The following is a 14,946-nucleotide window of genomic DNA, read 5'->3' on the forward strand; positions in this document are numbered from 1 at the left end:
ATGGAGGACTGGGCCAAAAGCCCTGCTGCAGTGTGTGCAAACCTGGTCAAGAACTACAGGAAACGCATGATATCTGTAAGGTTTCTGTACAAAATATTAAGTTCTGCTTCTCTGATGTATCAAATACTTATGTCATGCAATAAAATGCAAATTAATTACTTGAAAATCATACAATGTGATTTTGGATTTTGACTTACACTTTGTAAGTGGGCAAACCTGCAAAATATATATAGTGTGTGTTGTGACAGTAAATTCAAATAAAAATATATATATATATTTTAGAGAATATAAATTTGAATATAAATTATAAATATATATATATATATATATATATATATATATTTTTTTTATAATATAAATAAAACATTTAATGAAATTCTCTCTTTAAAACATATTACAGGGAAAAAAATGAAATGAAAATGAGAAATGTTGCCTTGGCAAGTAACTGAAATAAGATTAAGTGAAAGCTATAAAAAATAAAGCAAGCAAGCTATGAAAAAATTAAAAAAAAGTACTAAAACCAAAATTAAAAAACTGAAAATAATAAATTAAAAACTAAAGTAGCCCCCCCCCCCCCCCCCCCCCCCCCACAATATTGGGAAACTGTAAAAAAAAAAAATAACTAAAATAAAATAAAAAAGAAGAAAAGAAATTAGACTAAGTAGCAGTTTCAATGTTAACAAAGCAATTGCCCAATCCGTTAAAAATTCAACAAAAACTCACAGACAGGCTTTATTTAATAAAAGTAGGGCAGATTTTTTTGTCCCCTCTTGCTGAAGCAAACCCAGGAAACTTCCAACGTTGCTTAAAATAATATCACCCACACTCAAATCTTAACATCTCCTCAGCTTCACACCATGACTATTTCCCTCCTGCTGAAGGGGAATCCTATTTCACAAACCACTATTCGACATGTATATTAATGCAGGCCTGCGGTCTTCAACGACTCCAGGCCTCATCAAACCTGACCACTTAAAACGCAGACGAATATGTTACAGGATGAGATCACTTATAGAAAGCAGAATTCAAAATGAAGAAGAAAAAGACCGGCGCACATTACCGCTTACTTTCAGTTCTTTTATTTGTAAAGCATTTGTGATGGATGCCCGCTTCCTTAGAATTACAATAAAAACTCATTATGAGAATCTGAAACTGTAAGTGCAGCAGTTTGCATGAAATAATATAAAAAAATTATTCAAACTCACCTGCTGAATGAGATATTCCATATATCATTCATACAGCTGAAACCTTAAAAAACGGGTTTAGAAATTAAAGTTATGAAACACTCATCAGTTATGTGTACCACCCCCAACACGCATGGCATGCGCACTGAATCTGATTAGACCGTTAGCATCTCACTCAAAAAATGACCAAATAGTTTAGATATTTTTCCTATTTAAAACTAGACTCTTCTGTAGTTACATCATGTACTAAGACTGAAGGAAAATGAAAAGTTGTGATTTTCTAGGCTGATTTGGCTAGGAACTATACTCTCATTCCTGCGTAATAATCAAGGAACTTTGTGCCGTCCCATGAGTGCAGCGGAGCAATGATATTACACAGCGCCTGAAAATAGTCCCCAGCGCTCTCTGTGCAAGCAGGTTGTCACGTTGGTTATGTTGACGGAAGTTAGCCTATTTTCAGGCGCTAACGGTCTAATCAGATTCAATGATCTATGCTTAGCTATGCTAAAAGTGCTACCGCCAGACCCGGAGATCGGCTGAATGGATTCGAAAATGTTTTCGACTGTTTAACTCTGGGGGAGTTAATGATCATATTTTCAAAAAAAGGGGAGTGTTCCTTTAAGAGTGTATGAGCAGAGCCTGGAGCAGCAGTCACAGTGTATGCATCTCAGTAACAAAGACGTTTCCAGTCACAAATGCTTGATTTCTCTAACAATTGTCTAAATTCTTCATCCAAACTATACTTTGTCACTTTATGGCTTCCCAATTTATTTAAAGGGTTAGTTCACCCAAAAATGAAAATTCTGTCATTAATGACTTACCCTCATGTCGTTCGACACCCGTCAGACCTCCGTTCATCTTCAGAACACAAATGAAGATATTTGAGTTGAAATCTGATGGCTCTGAAAGGCCTCCATTGGCTCAATGCACGGTTCACTCTCAAGACCCTTAAAAGGTACTAAAGACGTCGTTACAAAGTCCATCTCACTACAGTGCTTCTACAATAACTTTATAAATGGGCGAGAATAGTTTTTGTGCGCAAAAAAACCCCTAAATAGCGACTTATATAGTGATGACGATTTCAAAACACGGCATCATCAAGCTTCGAAGCGTTATGAATCAGCGAGTCGAATCAGCGGTTTGAATCGCCAAATTTCAGCAGTTTGGCGATTTGACACGCGATCCGAATCATGAATCGACTCACTGATTCATAACGCTTCGAAGCTTCATGAGGCCGTGTTTTGAAATCGTCATCACTATGCAAGTCGTTATTTAGGGTTTTTTTGCGCACAAAAACTATTGTTGCCGATTCATAAAGTTATTGTAGAAGCACTGTAGTGAGATGGACTTTGTAACGACGTCTTTAGTACCTTTTAAGGGTCTTGAGAGTGAACCGTGCATTGTGCCAATGGAGGCCTTTCAGAGCCATCAGATTTCAACTAAAATATCTTCATTTGTGTTCTGAATATGAACGGAGGTCTTACGGGTGTCGAACGACATGAGGGTAAGTCATTAATGACAGAATTTTCATTTTTGGGTGAACTAACCCTTTAATAAAAGCCATTAAACAGGGGAGAGCAGGGCACAACCTAATGGTTTTTCGACTTTCTCAGTTTGTGTAAATCCACTTGGGGTTCAGAGTATTTATTTTTCCCCACATTAATTTCACACGTCTAGTGCAATTATGTGGTTGTGTTGTTTCATTAATACAGTGTATACTTTTCTCTTGATTTACCCCGAAAGAATGGAAGTGAAATGTGACAACATGCCCCATATGTGGTGTACATTGTAACATGACCAAATGACAGCTTAAAATGGTACCTGATAAAATAAAATATCCAAGACAAACTAAAATATATTGTCAATAAAAAACAAATATTACGTTTTTCATGTAAAATAAATGCCATGTTTTTATCATTCAAAATAAACTAATTTTTGAATTTGACAAACAGCATACAGCATAGTTCAAAACATAATTAAGAACTTCTTTATTTCACATTTTCTCATGTTTTTTCAATAGAATTCATAAAAGTATAGCATATATAATAATTCTAAGATTAAAATAATATCAGATTTGTCTAATTTTAAATAAACAACAGATGAAAAACTAACTGTCACTTGCCCGTATACGGGCATTCTACATTTACTTCACTATATTACTATTAAATCCTAATCTAGTCATGACAAACTATATATCATTGGAAAGGTCTAAGACTCAAGAATACATATTTGTTGATGATTTTGCAGAAAATATATATTTTGGAAGAGTAATGGATTAATATAATGACAAGAGTGTGCATCAAAAAATCTGTTTCATTACAGGAGTTTTCAGCTTTGTAACAAAAAGTCAACAACCACACTTTTAATCATTCAAACTTTGATTTTCATGCTAAAAGTTCATAACATAAACATTGATTCTAGTATTTAGCCAAAAATATTCAGAAAATAATATTATATGTAGAGAATATCTGCCAGATCAAGTAACTAGGACCTTTAGGAATCACCAATATGGTGTGTCTAAGGAGGTTATGCAGCTAAAAGTCTTACAGAAAACTAATTTTTTGAGTTTTTGACCTAAAATTTAACATAACTTGGTAAGAATTGACTGTCTTTTTTAGGCTGAAACCTGTATTAATTTATATATTTTTTAATAAAATAAATAATATGTATTTTATTATATTTTTATAACAATAAACTTAAATTTCAATAACTTTTAAATAATTTAATTCTATAATTTTTTTCCACTTCAGCAATAATCTGCCAAGTGTCTTCTTTTAAAAGAGACCAACCATAAGTCTTTAGTCCAAAGGGTTTATGAATTACAACCATTTAAGTTTGGGTAGTGCATTTTCACATAAATGCTCAAAAAGGGGGGTGACAGGTAAAGGGTAAAGAAGTAAATTTACTTGCTATGGTTAAATAAATGTTCAGTGATATCTTCCAAACATTTTTTTAATTTTGGCGCTATTTTTCCTCGAAATAGTGTTGATATGGCAACTAGTAAATACACTACAAGTTTCGTCATCCCGGCATGTGTGGAAAGTGTTAAACCATGTGTTGCAACTAACCCCGCGTTAGGTTGTGCCCCGCTCTGTCCTTTACTAAAATATTATACAATAAATAAGTTGTCAACATATGTTTTTTCATTACTAAATAAGTTAAGCATTTTTCAACTATTTTTCACAAGTTATACAAGATTCAACTCATTTTTTCAAGTCAGGTTAAAGTAATTTAAGTTAAATTTCAGATAGCAACTTCTTTTAGTGATAATACATAATTTAATAACATAGAATAATAATAAAAAATCTTATTATTTATAATAAAATATGTAAAAAACATATTTTTTTATATTGCTTTAACTCATCAAAATAAGTTACAATTTCCTATAAGTTATACAAGATTCAACAATTTGTTTTAAGTCTGTTTAAACTAATTTAAGTTGAAATTACTTAATGTACTTAATTTAAGGCAGCAAACTTTTCTTTTTTTTTGTGTCAATAAACAGCAGGTTATCATTGTGACAACACGCCCCATTATCCAGGACCAGTAACTATACAGATATTATAGATATTTGTATCTATAAAAACCACATTAAAAGTATAAAAAGGCTTGTATCAATCATTCCAAAAGTGCAAACCTAAGAGTTTAGAGGGGGGGAATTTAAAAGAAAAAAATAGCTTTTATGAAAATTAGAATCAGGGCAGTTTTTCCCTCTTCCAAAATGATGAAAAATGTTTTAAAAAGGCGGGTTGAAAAGTGGAAACTCCTGAAGCCTGCGTATAAAAACTACTTGAGAAGTGTTGTTCAGAAGTCTCCAGAGTTTGCTTTAAGACATCACACAAACTTTCGCAATCACGATGCCGTCAGCTCAGAGTAAGTGGAGGCGTTAGACCGATCGGACATCCTCCTGTGCAGAGACGCTTCTTCTCACTTTCACTCTCTCTTTTCTCTGCAGACAAAGTGCTCTTCCTGTCTGCCACACTGGCAGTGTTCATCTGTCTCGTGGACGCGCTGCCGGAGTACAGCGGTGTGGGGGAGTTATCCGAAACATCTGGGGACCAAGTTCAGGACGTGGATGTGAAGAGTCCTCTGAACGACCAGCAGAAATGGCATCTGATGGCAAAAGATCTGCACAAGCATGTGAAGACGCTGAGAGATGAACAGGTGCCTTTACATACAGAATTAATCAAAGGTGCGTCGTATTGCCGACTGTCTTTAACTCGGTGCTCTTCCGTCTGCAGTTTGAGAGAGATTTCAGAGAGACGGCGAATATGACGGCGTATGAAGGTGTCAGGATCAGCACGCCTCTCCTCAAACCTTCAGACGGCTGTCTGTCCCGAAACTTCAGCTCAGTAAGAACACTTATCATGCTTTAATTAGGGAAACTCTTCTGTCCTCTAGCATGATTTGAAAGAATTTTAAAATAATAATATTTTTAAAAGTAGTTTCTAACAATCTTACATTTTTTTTTATTCTTTTTAAATACTTTATTCAGATTTTTAGGAAGATTTAAACGTTTAATTTGGCAGAATGTGTGCACTGTAAAAATAGGTACAATCAACTTGAATGTTTAAGTAATTTCAACTTAAATTCTGCTAATCTGACTTAAAATGAGTTGAATCTTGTATAAAAAGTTAAAAATAGCTTATTTTAATGAGTTAAAGCAATGTTAAAACATACGTAGTGAACTTATTAACCATATAATCTTTTACAGTGTGCAATTTCAGAGCTGTAATGGTTGTAAATAAACGAGTAGATGTGTTGAAATGTTTGACTGGTGTGCTAACGTGATGGCACTTGTAATGTTTTATTACAAATAATCCATCATCATTACGATCAAGCCGAGCATTTTATAGAACAAGTTTTTACCCGCAAATGTTTATGTTTGGCTATAATGGAATGGGAAGTAGTGAAGTGGAGCACATCTTTTCTAGAAAAGATTTTCATGTAGTTTTATTAACTACTTATGCTCTGGGGCCATTTTTGAGGACTTCCCCAGAAAAGCGTCCCATACCCACATACAGTGGTCTCTAAATACAAAATTTTGATGTCATTTTACAGGAAAACCTTTTAAGTTACATAAAACACTGCTAAAAGTGATAAACATGTAAGTATATGTTGGCTGATCTGTAATAACACCTCAAAAAAGAGGCGCTTTTTGAATTTTTTGATTATAAATTCATTTTTGAAAGTGTGTAACTCAGGTCCTGTGTGTTCTAGCACCCTGCAGACAGTTTTGGCTGTTTCCACTAGACTCCAGAAAATACTGGAAAAAAGATTGTCTGGATCATACATGCAAGATTTACTGAAGGGAGGAATATTACGTTTTTTATGTTCCGCCACACAGGGCCTAACTAGAGTCACACACTTCCAAAAATGAACTTATAACTAAAAAAAAAATTCAAAAAGCGTCTCTTTTTTGGGGTGTTATTACAGCTCAGACAACATATACTTACATGTTTATCACTTTTAGCAGTGTTTTATGAAACTTCAAAGGGTTTCCGGTCAAATGACACCGCGATTGTGTATTTAGAGACCACTGTATGTGGGTATGGAAAGCTTTTCAATTTGGGTAGGCAAAATCCAGGCGGAAAAGGTCCCAGAGTAATTTAGTGAAGATAAGTTACTTTGTGTAAAACAAATGCCAACGTAGTGATGTCAAAAGTACCAAATCAGTACTGAAATTTTAAAAATGTGACGTTTAATCGTAAACACCTCTGATTGGCCATTGTGCTCGTGCGCTCATCAAATATGTCTGTGATTGGCTACAACGATCAGCGCTTCACAAACATGTTGTAAATATACATCAGTGACGCTTTATACACACAGAGACACAGATACACAAGGGAGTGTTTGAATTGGTTGACGCCTGCATTTGCTTTCAAACGCTCCCTCTCTCGCTTTCAAAACACTTGTGTTCTTTCAAACACTCCTGTGCGTTGATCAGTGTAGCCAATCACGAGTGAGCACAATGGCCAGTCAGAAGTGATTACGTTTCCAGCTCAACTGCGCTCAAAGCATCACATTTTTTTATTTCAGTACGGACTTGGTATCCCGGTCGGTACTTTTGACAACACTATGCCAAAGTGATGCATATCTCCAGAAAGTAGACATTTTAAGCTTTCAAATGGTACCACATATGAGGTCAGAGCTCCTCCACAGACATTTAACATTTAAAGTATATACTTGACGTCACTCCAGACACGTTTTAATACAGAAACTATCTAGTTTGAACTAGAGCTGCAACTAACGATTATTTTTTCTGTCGACTAATCTAACGATTATTTTTCCAGATTCATCTGATGATTCTTTTTTTTTTCGATTATTGTATTTCAAAGAGGGTAGTGAATTTGTATATTATTTTAACATGAAATCAATGAATGATGACAATATTAAATGCATTTCAGGAAGGGTAGTGTACTCAAGCCATTGTATAATGAAATATATGAACACGAGAAGCATTTTAAACATTATGTATAACTAATGATACTATTCATCCTAAAATGTATACAGTGTGGTGTAGAATAAACACGACCAGACCAGAAATGCAGTGAACAACTTTCTGTTTATCTCTAGTGGACACAACATAGAGAGTAGGCCTAATTAGGAAATGTTGTTTACTATAGTAGTTGAGTATGATTTACTTATTGACTTGTCAATAGTAAACGAAAATGCACTTGTATCTATCTGCAAAAGGTTCACATACAGAAGCTTTCAGCATAGTGTTAATGTATACCTAGTCGTCTATTTTGAAGATATGCATGTGCATAAACAACGACTAAAGCTGCCAGAAGCATATCTTCACTTTAATGTTACTTTAATCATGTAAACTACCTCTATACAGACGTACTGGGGTCGGAGAAGAACACCGGAAAATGTGACCGAATGGACAATATTTGTCTGTATTCGCAATACACACGCCACGGTTCAGCTGCGCAAGACAAACACTGGCTGTGTGAAAGCCCAACGGGCGCGCGGCTCCTGCTCCACACACACACACACACAGCTTCTGCTCTGCCACCGCGTGCAGTGCGACACCGGCATTACAGAGCGAACCAAGCACAGTTTTACTCGGCTTCTGTTTAAAGTACTCCCACACTTTTGAATGTCGCGGTCTGGCTTTATATGATAAATAATCATTTTCACTATGCCCAGGAGCCGCCATTATTCTAGATCTGTTCTATTCTAGGACGTAAATAATGTGACGCAGACGCGTTTCGATGTATTTTCGTAGTCGACGTCATCGACGCGTCGTTGCAGCCCTAGTTTGAACAATCTTCAACTTGTAGTATTAACAAGTCTAACTTTCCCTACAAAAATTGAAACTAGTTCAACAATCTGATGCCAATTCGTAACCATTTTAAATTTTGGCAAATCGTTAGCTAATTTGTATGATCTCATTCATAAAATCTGCATATGCCATACTAATGTAACCTTTTTGTTTATCTAAAAAAAAAAAAAAAAGTTTTCGTACAAATCACATTTAAGCAAAATTGCCACCTTGTGAAACAATTCTGTACAAATACGGGTTGATATCGTTACACAAATTCACGAACTAAATGCAGTTGAAAGTTACGATGTTGATCACAGCTGATTGGTTCCTGCTGTATTGGCAGCCTATGAGCTCGCAGCTCAACCTTCAAATACTTCAGCATTTGCTGTAGCAAAGTTCAGAAACCCTCCCCCTTCCCCACCTGTATAGATCTGCTACGGGTAATTCATGAATGCTATATTGTACAGCAGCATGTCTTGCTTGCTCCATGCTGTAAAGCAGAAGCGTAGCAGATCTATTCCGCCAAGACCAAACATATCAACACAGTCATATCCATAACACTCCAAGAGTTATCATGACAGGGCTGTTTTCATTGATTTTCTCAAATACCGGTCATAAATACCCAGAAACTGAAGAATCTCCCCTCTCATGAATGTTTCAGGAAAGGTGTCTGGGCCGCATTTACAGTGTCCTGACGTGGTATAAAGAGAACTGGAGCGTCATCGAGAAGGAAAATCTGACCTCAACCCTGGTGAACGACATCAAATACGGGACGAAGCGATTGCTGGAGGCCATTAACAGCCAGGTAAACATAACCTCAACTCAACATCTCCGCTCGTCACGTCCTATTCACTGATTTTTACATTTTTGAAATTTTGATTGGAAAGCATAGGTTTTAGAGCATAAACATTCAAAAACTTTACAATAAGCAAATCCATTACATTTTACTATAAGTACTATATATTATCAACTTTCCCAACAAAAACTGAAATTTCCTTAAATGTTAAACACACTCAAATGGCACTTCATAACTAATTTACGTTTTGGCGAATCGCTGGCTAATCTGTATGAATTGGTGTGATCTGCTTCTGCCACACTAATTTAATGTATTTTTCCCCTAACATTTTAGAGCATAAAAATTCAATATTTGGTAACACTTCACAATAACGACTTTTTAGATAAAAAGATAAGAAGAACTTTTTAATATTAGGTAGTACTAATTTACAAACTATCAACATTCACAAATCCATTTTTTAAATCAAAAGTTGCTGACATTAACTTTAAAGATTAATAAATGCTCTAAAAAACTATATATATTGTATATATTGTTATTATTATTATATATTTTATATTATATTTTGAACATTATTAGTTCATGTTAGCAAATGGCATCAAGGATTGATTGATCGGTCAAAAAAGAGCTCATTAACTGATGAATAAATAAGACATTTACCTGTAAAAGCAGGTGAAAAGTCATGAAATGCAATGTCCCATGACCGACCGTCCCAGTCAAGAAAGTCCAGACTCCACTCAAAATGACCCAACGATCTCTGAAGACTCGTGATGCTGATATCAAACAGGCCATTGCAGTCGCTGCGAGCTCAACAGTCGTACATTAGCAGTGCAAGACACACATTTAATGTTCATTTCTACCTCCAGCTCCAGGTGGGCGACGGGCAGGTGGATCCGATCTCCAGCGGCCCTCTGTCGGTCAGTTCCGCGTGGACGCAGAAGACGACCGTACACTCGATCCTGTTCAACTTCAGCAGCCTCATGATCGACACATGCAGAGCCATCAATCACATGAGCAAAAGGAAAGGTGGACACCGGAGGAAGGACATTAAGACACCCAGAATCTGGCCCTCAGACAAGAACTGATCAATGCTAATTTATTTGACTATTATATTTATTTATTGACCATTGCAGATATTCGACTCAGGGCATGATAATTTAATATTTATGAGTGTCTACTTTTAACTTATTGAATGTAAATGTTGATGCATTCTCGTTAGTACAATTCTGATATTTATACATGTAATATTTATGTGTCTGTACTTCTATTTACTCCTGTGTACAACACTGAAAATCTGCGCTGATAATTTATTGAACATGTTTAGTTTATTTGAAACAGAACGATGAGCACATCCTGAGATTGTTTACAATGATCTATTCAGATTAAAAAAACAAAGACAATTCGGTTGCATTGTGTGTGTTTCTCAAGACAATATTTTAGAAAGGAGAAGCGAAAGTCTAAAAAAAAAAAAAAAAGGAGGAGTAGAGGGTGGACGAGACAGCCAAGTATTTACATCCCAGCATAATGTTCAGATCCAGTCAGTGTCCCGAGACGAGGTGATGCAGGAGAACTTCGCTGGTTCCGGAGTCTTCAGTGAGTTTGGAAGTTCAGTGGGAGGATTGGGATTCGTCCGTAGTGGCCGTCAGGAGCGCTCTTCATCCCCAAAGCAAACTGAAAGAAGAAGCAACATCTTCATCAGCTCTCTGTGGTAAAAACACTGAGCTTCACTACTCACACAACTCACCTCAGGACTGTGGGTTCAGGCATCCCTGGATCGGCTCCCCGCTTGAATCCTGGCAAATAAATCAATAAAATACTAAGTAAGTTTCCATGGAAATGTGGAACAGATTCAGAAACACATGAACCAGTGGTTGATGCTGAAACAAGTGAATACGTGAGCCGCTCCAGGTCACATTTCACAAATAAATTAAATTAAATTTGTTTTTGTAAATGCAACTATTACTGCTTTTAAAATTATATATAAAAAAGCTAAAAAAAAAAACATTGCTATTTCAAATAAATAGCTGTTGTTTTGAACTTTCAATTCTCATAGAATTAAATACAGATTTGATCACATACTGTATATAAACAATTATATCAAATGAACCTGGTTTTTGTACCTCCTTTTTTTAAATTGATAATTACTCTCATAACTGTAATAGTTTAACTGTAACCAACTCATTTAAATCAGCATAAACCCAAAACTAATATAGAATTTGAGGGTTTGTCATAATGCAAAAAAAAAAAAAAAAAAGGTTTCTAATGTGGCGTTCACACAGGACGCAAATAAATCGCGCTATTCGCGCCAAGTTGGACGCTTGAACATTGAGTTTACCCGCTTCATTTGCGCGTGACATTCACTACACAACAGACGCGAATTCGCATCAGGGGCGGGGCTTCTGCCAGCCGGCTCGCCTCGTTGAGAAATGGCTGACATGGGCTGTGTTTACACATCTTTTTTTGTTAAAATCTACTGTTAATGTGTGACAAAACCATAGACTGTAAAAAAGCGCAAAGTATGGACGAGATGGCCGTCGCTATCTTGGCAGCGCGTCACTCCCGGATAACAGAAAATGGGCAAAGAGGCGGGACGTGGGCGGAGCTGAGGTGACGCGATGATTAACAGACAGCAGATAAACGGCTATCCACCTGTCACTCAAAGTGGCCACGCCCTTAATTATGCAGAGCTTTAAGGCTTTATATAATGTAAACGACTGAGTTATAAAAAAATTCACCCCCCTCACAGTCGTCATGAAGGGCAAAATTTGCCATATTATAGACCAAAACCACAATTTGTCGCAGACTGTAAACATGTGTTCTTCTGCTGTAAAGTTGGCCATTTTAACATGAGCTCAATGAGATTCTGCTCCTTCTGGAGCCTGTTTCTAGCGGCCAGTCGATGAACTGCAGTTTAAGGCACTTCCGTATTGGCTTCAAGAGAAACTGGGGGAGGTTGCCGCTTGGACAAAACGTAGTTTTAAGAATTTTTCAGGCGATAATGTAGTTGTTTAAAGCTCAAATGTGTGGTTTATTTATATAAAGAGTGCCTATTTGAACATTTTATCTGGTGTTTTCGAAGTTGTGAGCTCCAGTGGGTCAGCGGCGCTCAGCGCTCATTAACCCCGGCGAGAGCAGACTTTCCTCTGCCAGTCCTTTAGCCGTCTGCCGCTGGCTCTGATGTCTCTGTGGTGTCTCAAGCTATAATTCGTCTTGTGTAGATGTAACGGCCGATCTTTGGTCTCATGGATCTATAATTTGTTCCCTGGCAAATCGTTTAGGCTGAGGGCAAAGTGAAGTTTCATTACTTTTTTATTTTTAGGCTATAACTGTACGTTACAGTTGTAGCCGACTAGCACTGACCTTGAATGTTTTACTGAATTGTTTGCTTTATTTCATGTAGCCTATAGCTTATTACGGTACACCTTTTACTTATACTTTTGTATTATTGATCATTCATAAACTTGCATTTAACAAAAAGAGACTGGGTTGTGTTATGTTATTTAATTTTATCACAGTGATAATCATATTGTCTGAACCAGATATTAATATACAGATTTTCTCCTCATTATTGTCACTACTAGAGCAAGCTCCTGATTGGTTAACGCGGTGCGAAATATCCGCCAAAGTTCAGTTTTTTCAACTTGAGCGATTTGCGCGAATCACGCGTTCAAAACGCTCAATTCGCGTCATTCACGCCGCAGAATGCCTATTCGCGTCTCTACATTAACTTAACATGTAAATCACTTGCGTGAATCACGTCATTCGCGTCCGGTGTGAACGCACCATTAGGCCACATCCTTTCCATTTCTTAAGATGGGCGTGTCTAGCGATGCAACAAAGTTGAGATATGTTCAACTTTATGCAAATAAAGAGCAACTTTCAGGAACGACAACCAATAGGAGTGAAGTCAGTGGAGCGCATGTGATCTCTCACTCTTCAGTGCAGAGGTAAGTTGAAGGAGAAGCTCATACCGAACTCGGTACTTTTAAAGGCACCGACCGAATTACGTCGGTACTACAGAGTACCGATTCACATTAAAAACCAATCGGTACCAAATTTTGGTACCTGAGAACGCATCAGGTGATATAGACTAGTGTCTGTGAATATTAAACCGCAAAAAGACCATATAAATACGAATCTTGCGTGTCTCTGTGCGAATGAATGCCGTAGGACGCGCGGTTTGCTGATTAATTTGAGAAAAGCTATCATCATATCATAAACACAGAAAGTCAAAGCTCTTCACGGCAACCCATCAAAATAAAAGTTTGGTTTAACTTGACAAATACATCACTGTTATAAAGTAGAATTTAGATACGTCTGAATATAAAAATAATACTAACACTAATGTAATAATAATAAATGATCAAAACTTAATTTTTTAAGTAATAAATTACAATTTTTCTTCATGTTTTAATTTTAACCATATAAAGCTCAGTTGAGCAACACTTTTGTTTGACAAAAAGTTTAATTAAATTAAACGATTAATTTAAGTCTTTTGTCTTCATTTGATTACCAAAAAATACAAAGGAATTAAATAAAAAAATAATATGGTTTTTATGAATTAAATTAAGTAGCTAGTAGCCTACTATTTACTAGTAAATATTACAGTAATCAAACATCACAGACAATGGCAGACAGAGACCAGGGCAGCTCTGACATAATGTCAATAACACTTCTATAAACGACTTACAGGTTCTTTACAGTTATTGATGTAAACATCCCTAAAGTACCGAAAAAAGGTACCGTTGGGTACTGGTACCGATTAAAATGTGACCCTACTCTCCATACAGCATTTTTTTTGGCCGGGCAGTGCATGTAAAACCTACGTTAATAATGACAAAAGAGACACAAATAGCTGAAAATAAAAGTAATTATACACAATATTTACTCAATTGAAAACAGAAATGATATATTAGCAAGGCGGACGGTCTGTAGATTTTAGATCAACTTTTCAATCAGCCATCAGATGTGGCCAATATCATTTGATCGGTCCAATCATGGGCTCATCTGAGGGTGTATATGGCAAAAATCTAGTGACCGAATGCAGGACGATATATATGACTGATATATAGGACGATATTTGGCCATATTTTCAAAGGATTACATTAGCGTTTGAGGATGACATCACCACTCTCGCAAGTCTGGATTCTTCAATTCTCAGGAACATACAGAGATTGGCATCATGAAACTGCCTCACATCCTTCTGAGATCCGGAGTGGCGAGAGAGAAATGTCCTGCGTTGCAGCGCTCGCACAGGAAGCGAGTCCATCGAAAGTCCACTCTCAACTGCAATTCTTTCCATTTTCATTCAACATCCGTCTGACTAGCACAACACAAGCATCACTCATGCAAGACCTCTAAGAATTCAGACGTCAGAGGTGATTCATCTCCCTTTCACTCATTGTGCAACACACTTTGAAATAGCGGCGTGGAAACATGAGGACAAACCCCTCGCACACTCATCACTGCAGTCTTTTGTTTTTTATATTTTATCATTACACGCTTTTCTTGGACAGTTGGTTCTGATTCATCAACTGTGAGGTCTAATAAAAGAACCTGGTGTGTTATCCTGAAGTGGTTTATTCAGCCAAATCATTTAGATTTTAGTTAAACTATTATATGAAAAGAGATATTTTAGGCGTAATTGTTGCTATATATACACACTTTATTGGAAAAAGTTTTGGGACGTCTGCCTT

The 14,946-nt window shown here is 36.5% G+C and overlaps 2 protein-coding genes across 2 annotated transcripts in view; one reads left to right on the forward strand and one right to left on the reverse strand.

The window, feature by feature from the left end:
• On the forward strand, positions 1-10,634 carry il6 (interleukin 6 (interferon, beta 2); the record flags this gene model as incomplete). Its single annotated transcript, XM_079828588.1, has 5 exons — positions 1-75; positions 5,052-5,348; positions 5,426-5,536; positions 9,119-9,262; positions 10,117-10,634. The coding sequence occupies 5 exons, from the start codon at positions 1-3 to the stop codon at positions 10,333-10,335; spliced, it is 846 nt and encodes a 281-aa protein (XP_079684714.1). The 3' UTR covers positions 10,336-10,634.
• The window catches only part of tomm7 (translocase of outer mitochondrial membrane 7 homolog (yeast)), an 18,062-nt gene continuing 13,449 nt past the window's right edge, over positions 10,334-14,946 (reverse strand). The window contains exons 2-3 of the mRNA XM_079829925.1: positions 10,995-11,043; positions 10,334-10,921 (exon numbers count right to left, since the gene is read on the reverse strand). Coding sequence (XP_079686051.1) covers positions 10,906-10,921; positions 10,995-11,043 — 65 coding nt within the window. The 3' untranslated portion in view covers positions 10,334-10,905. The remainder of the gene's footprint in view (positions 10,922-10,994; positions 11,044-14,946) is intronic.

Source organism: Gobio gobio (assembly GCF_949357685.1).
Source record: "Gobio gobio genome assembly, chromosome: 11".
Lineage (NCBI taxonomy): Eukaryota > Metazoa > Chordata > Actinopteri > Cypriniformes > Gobionidae > Gobio > Gobio gobio.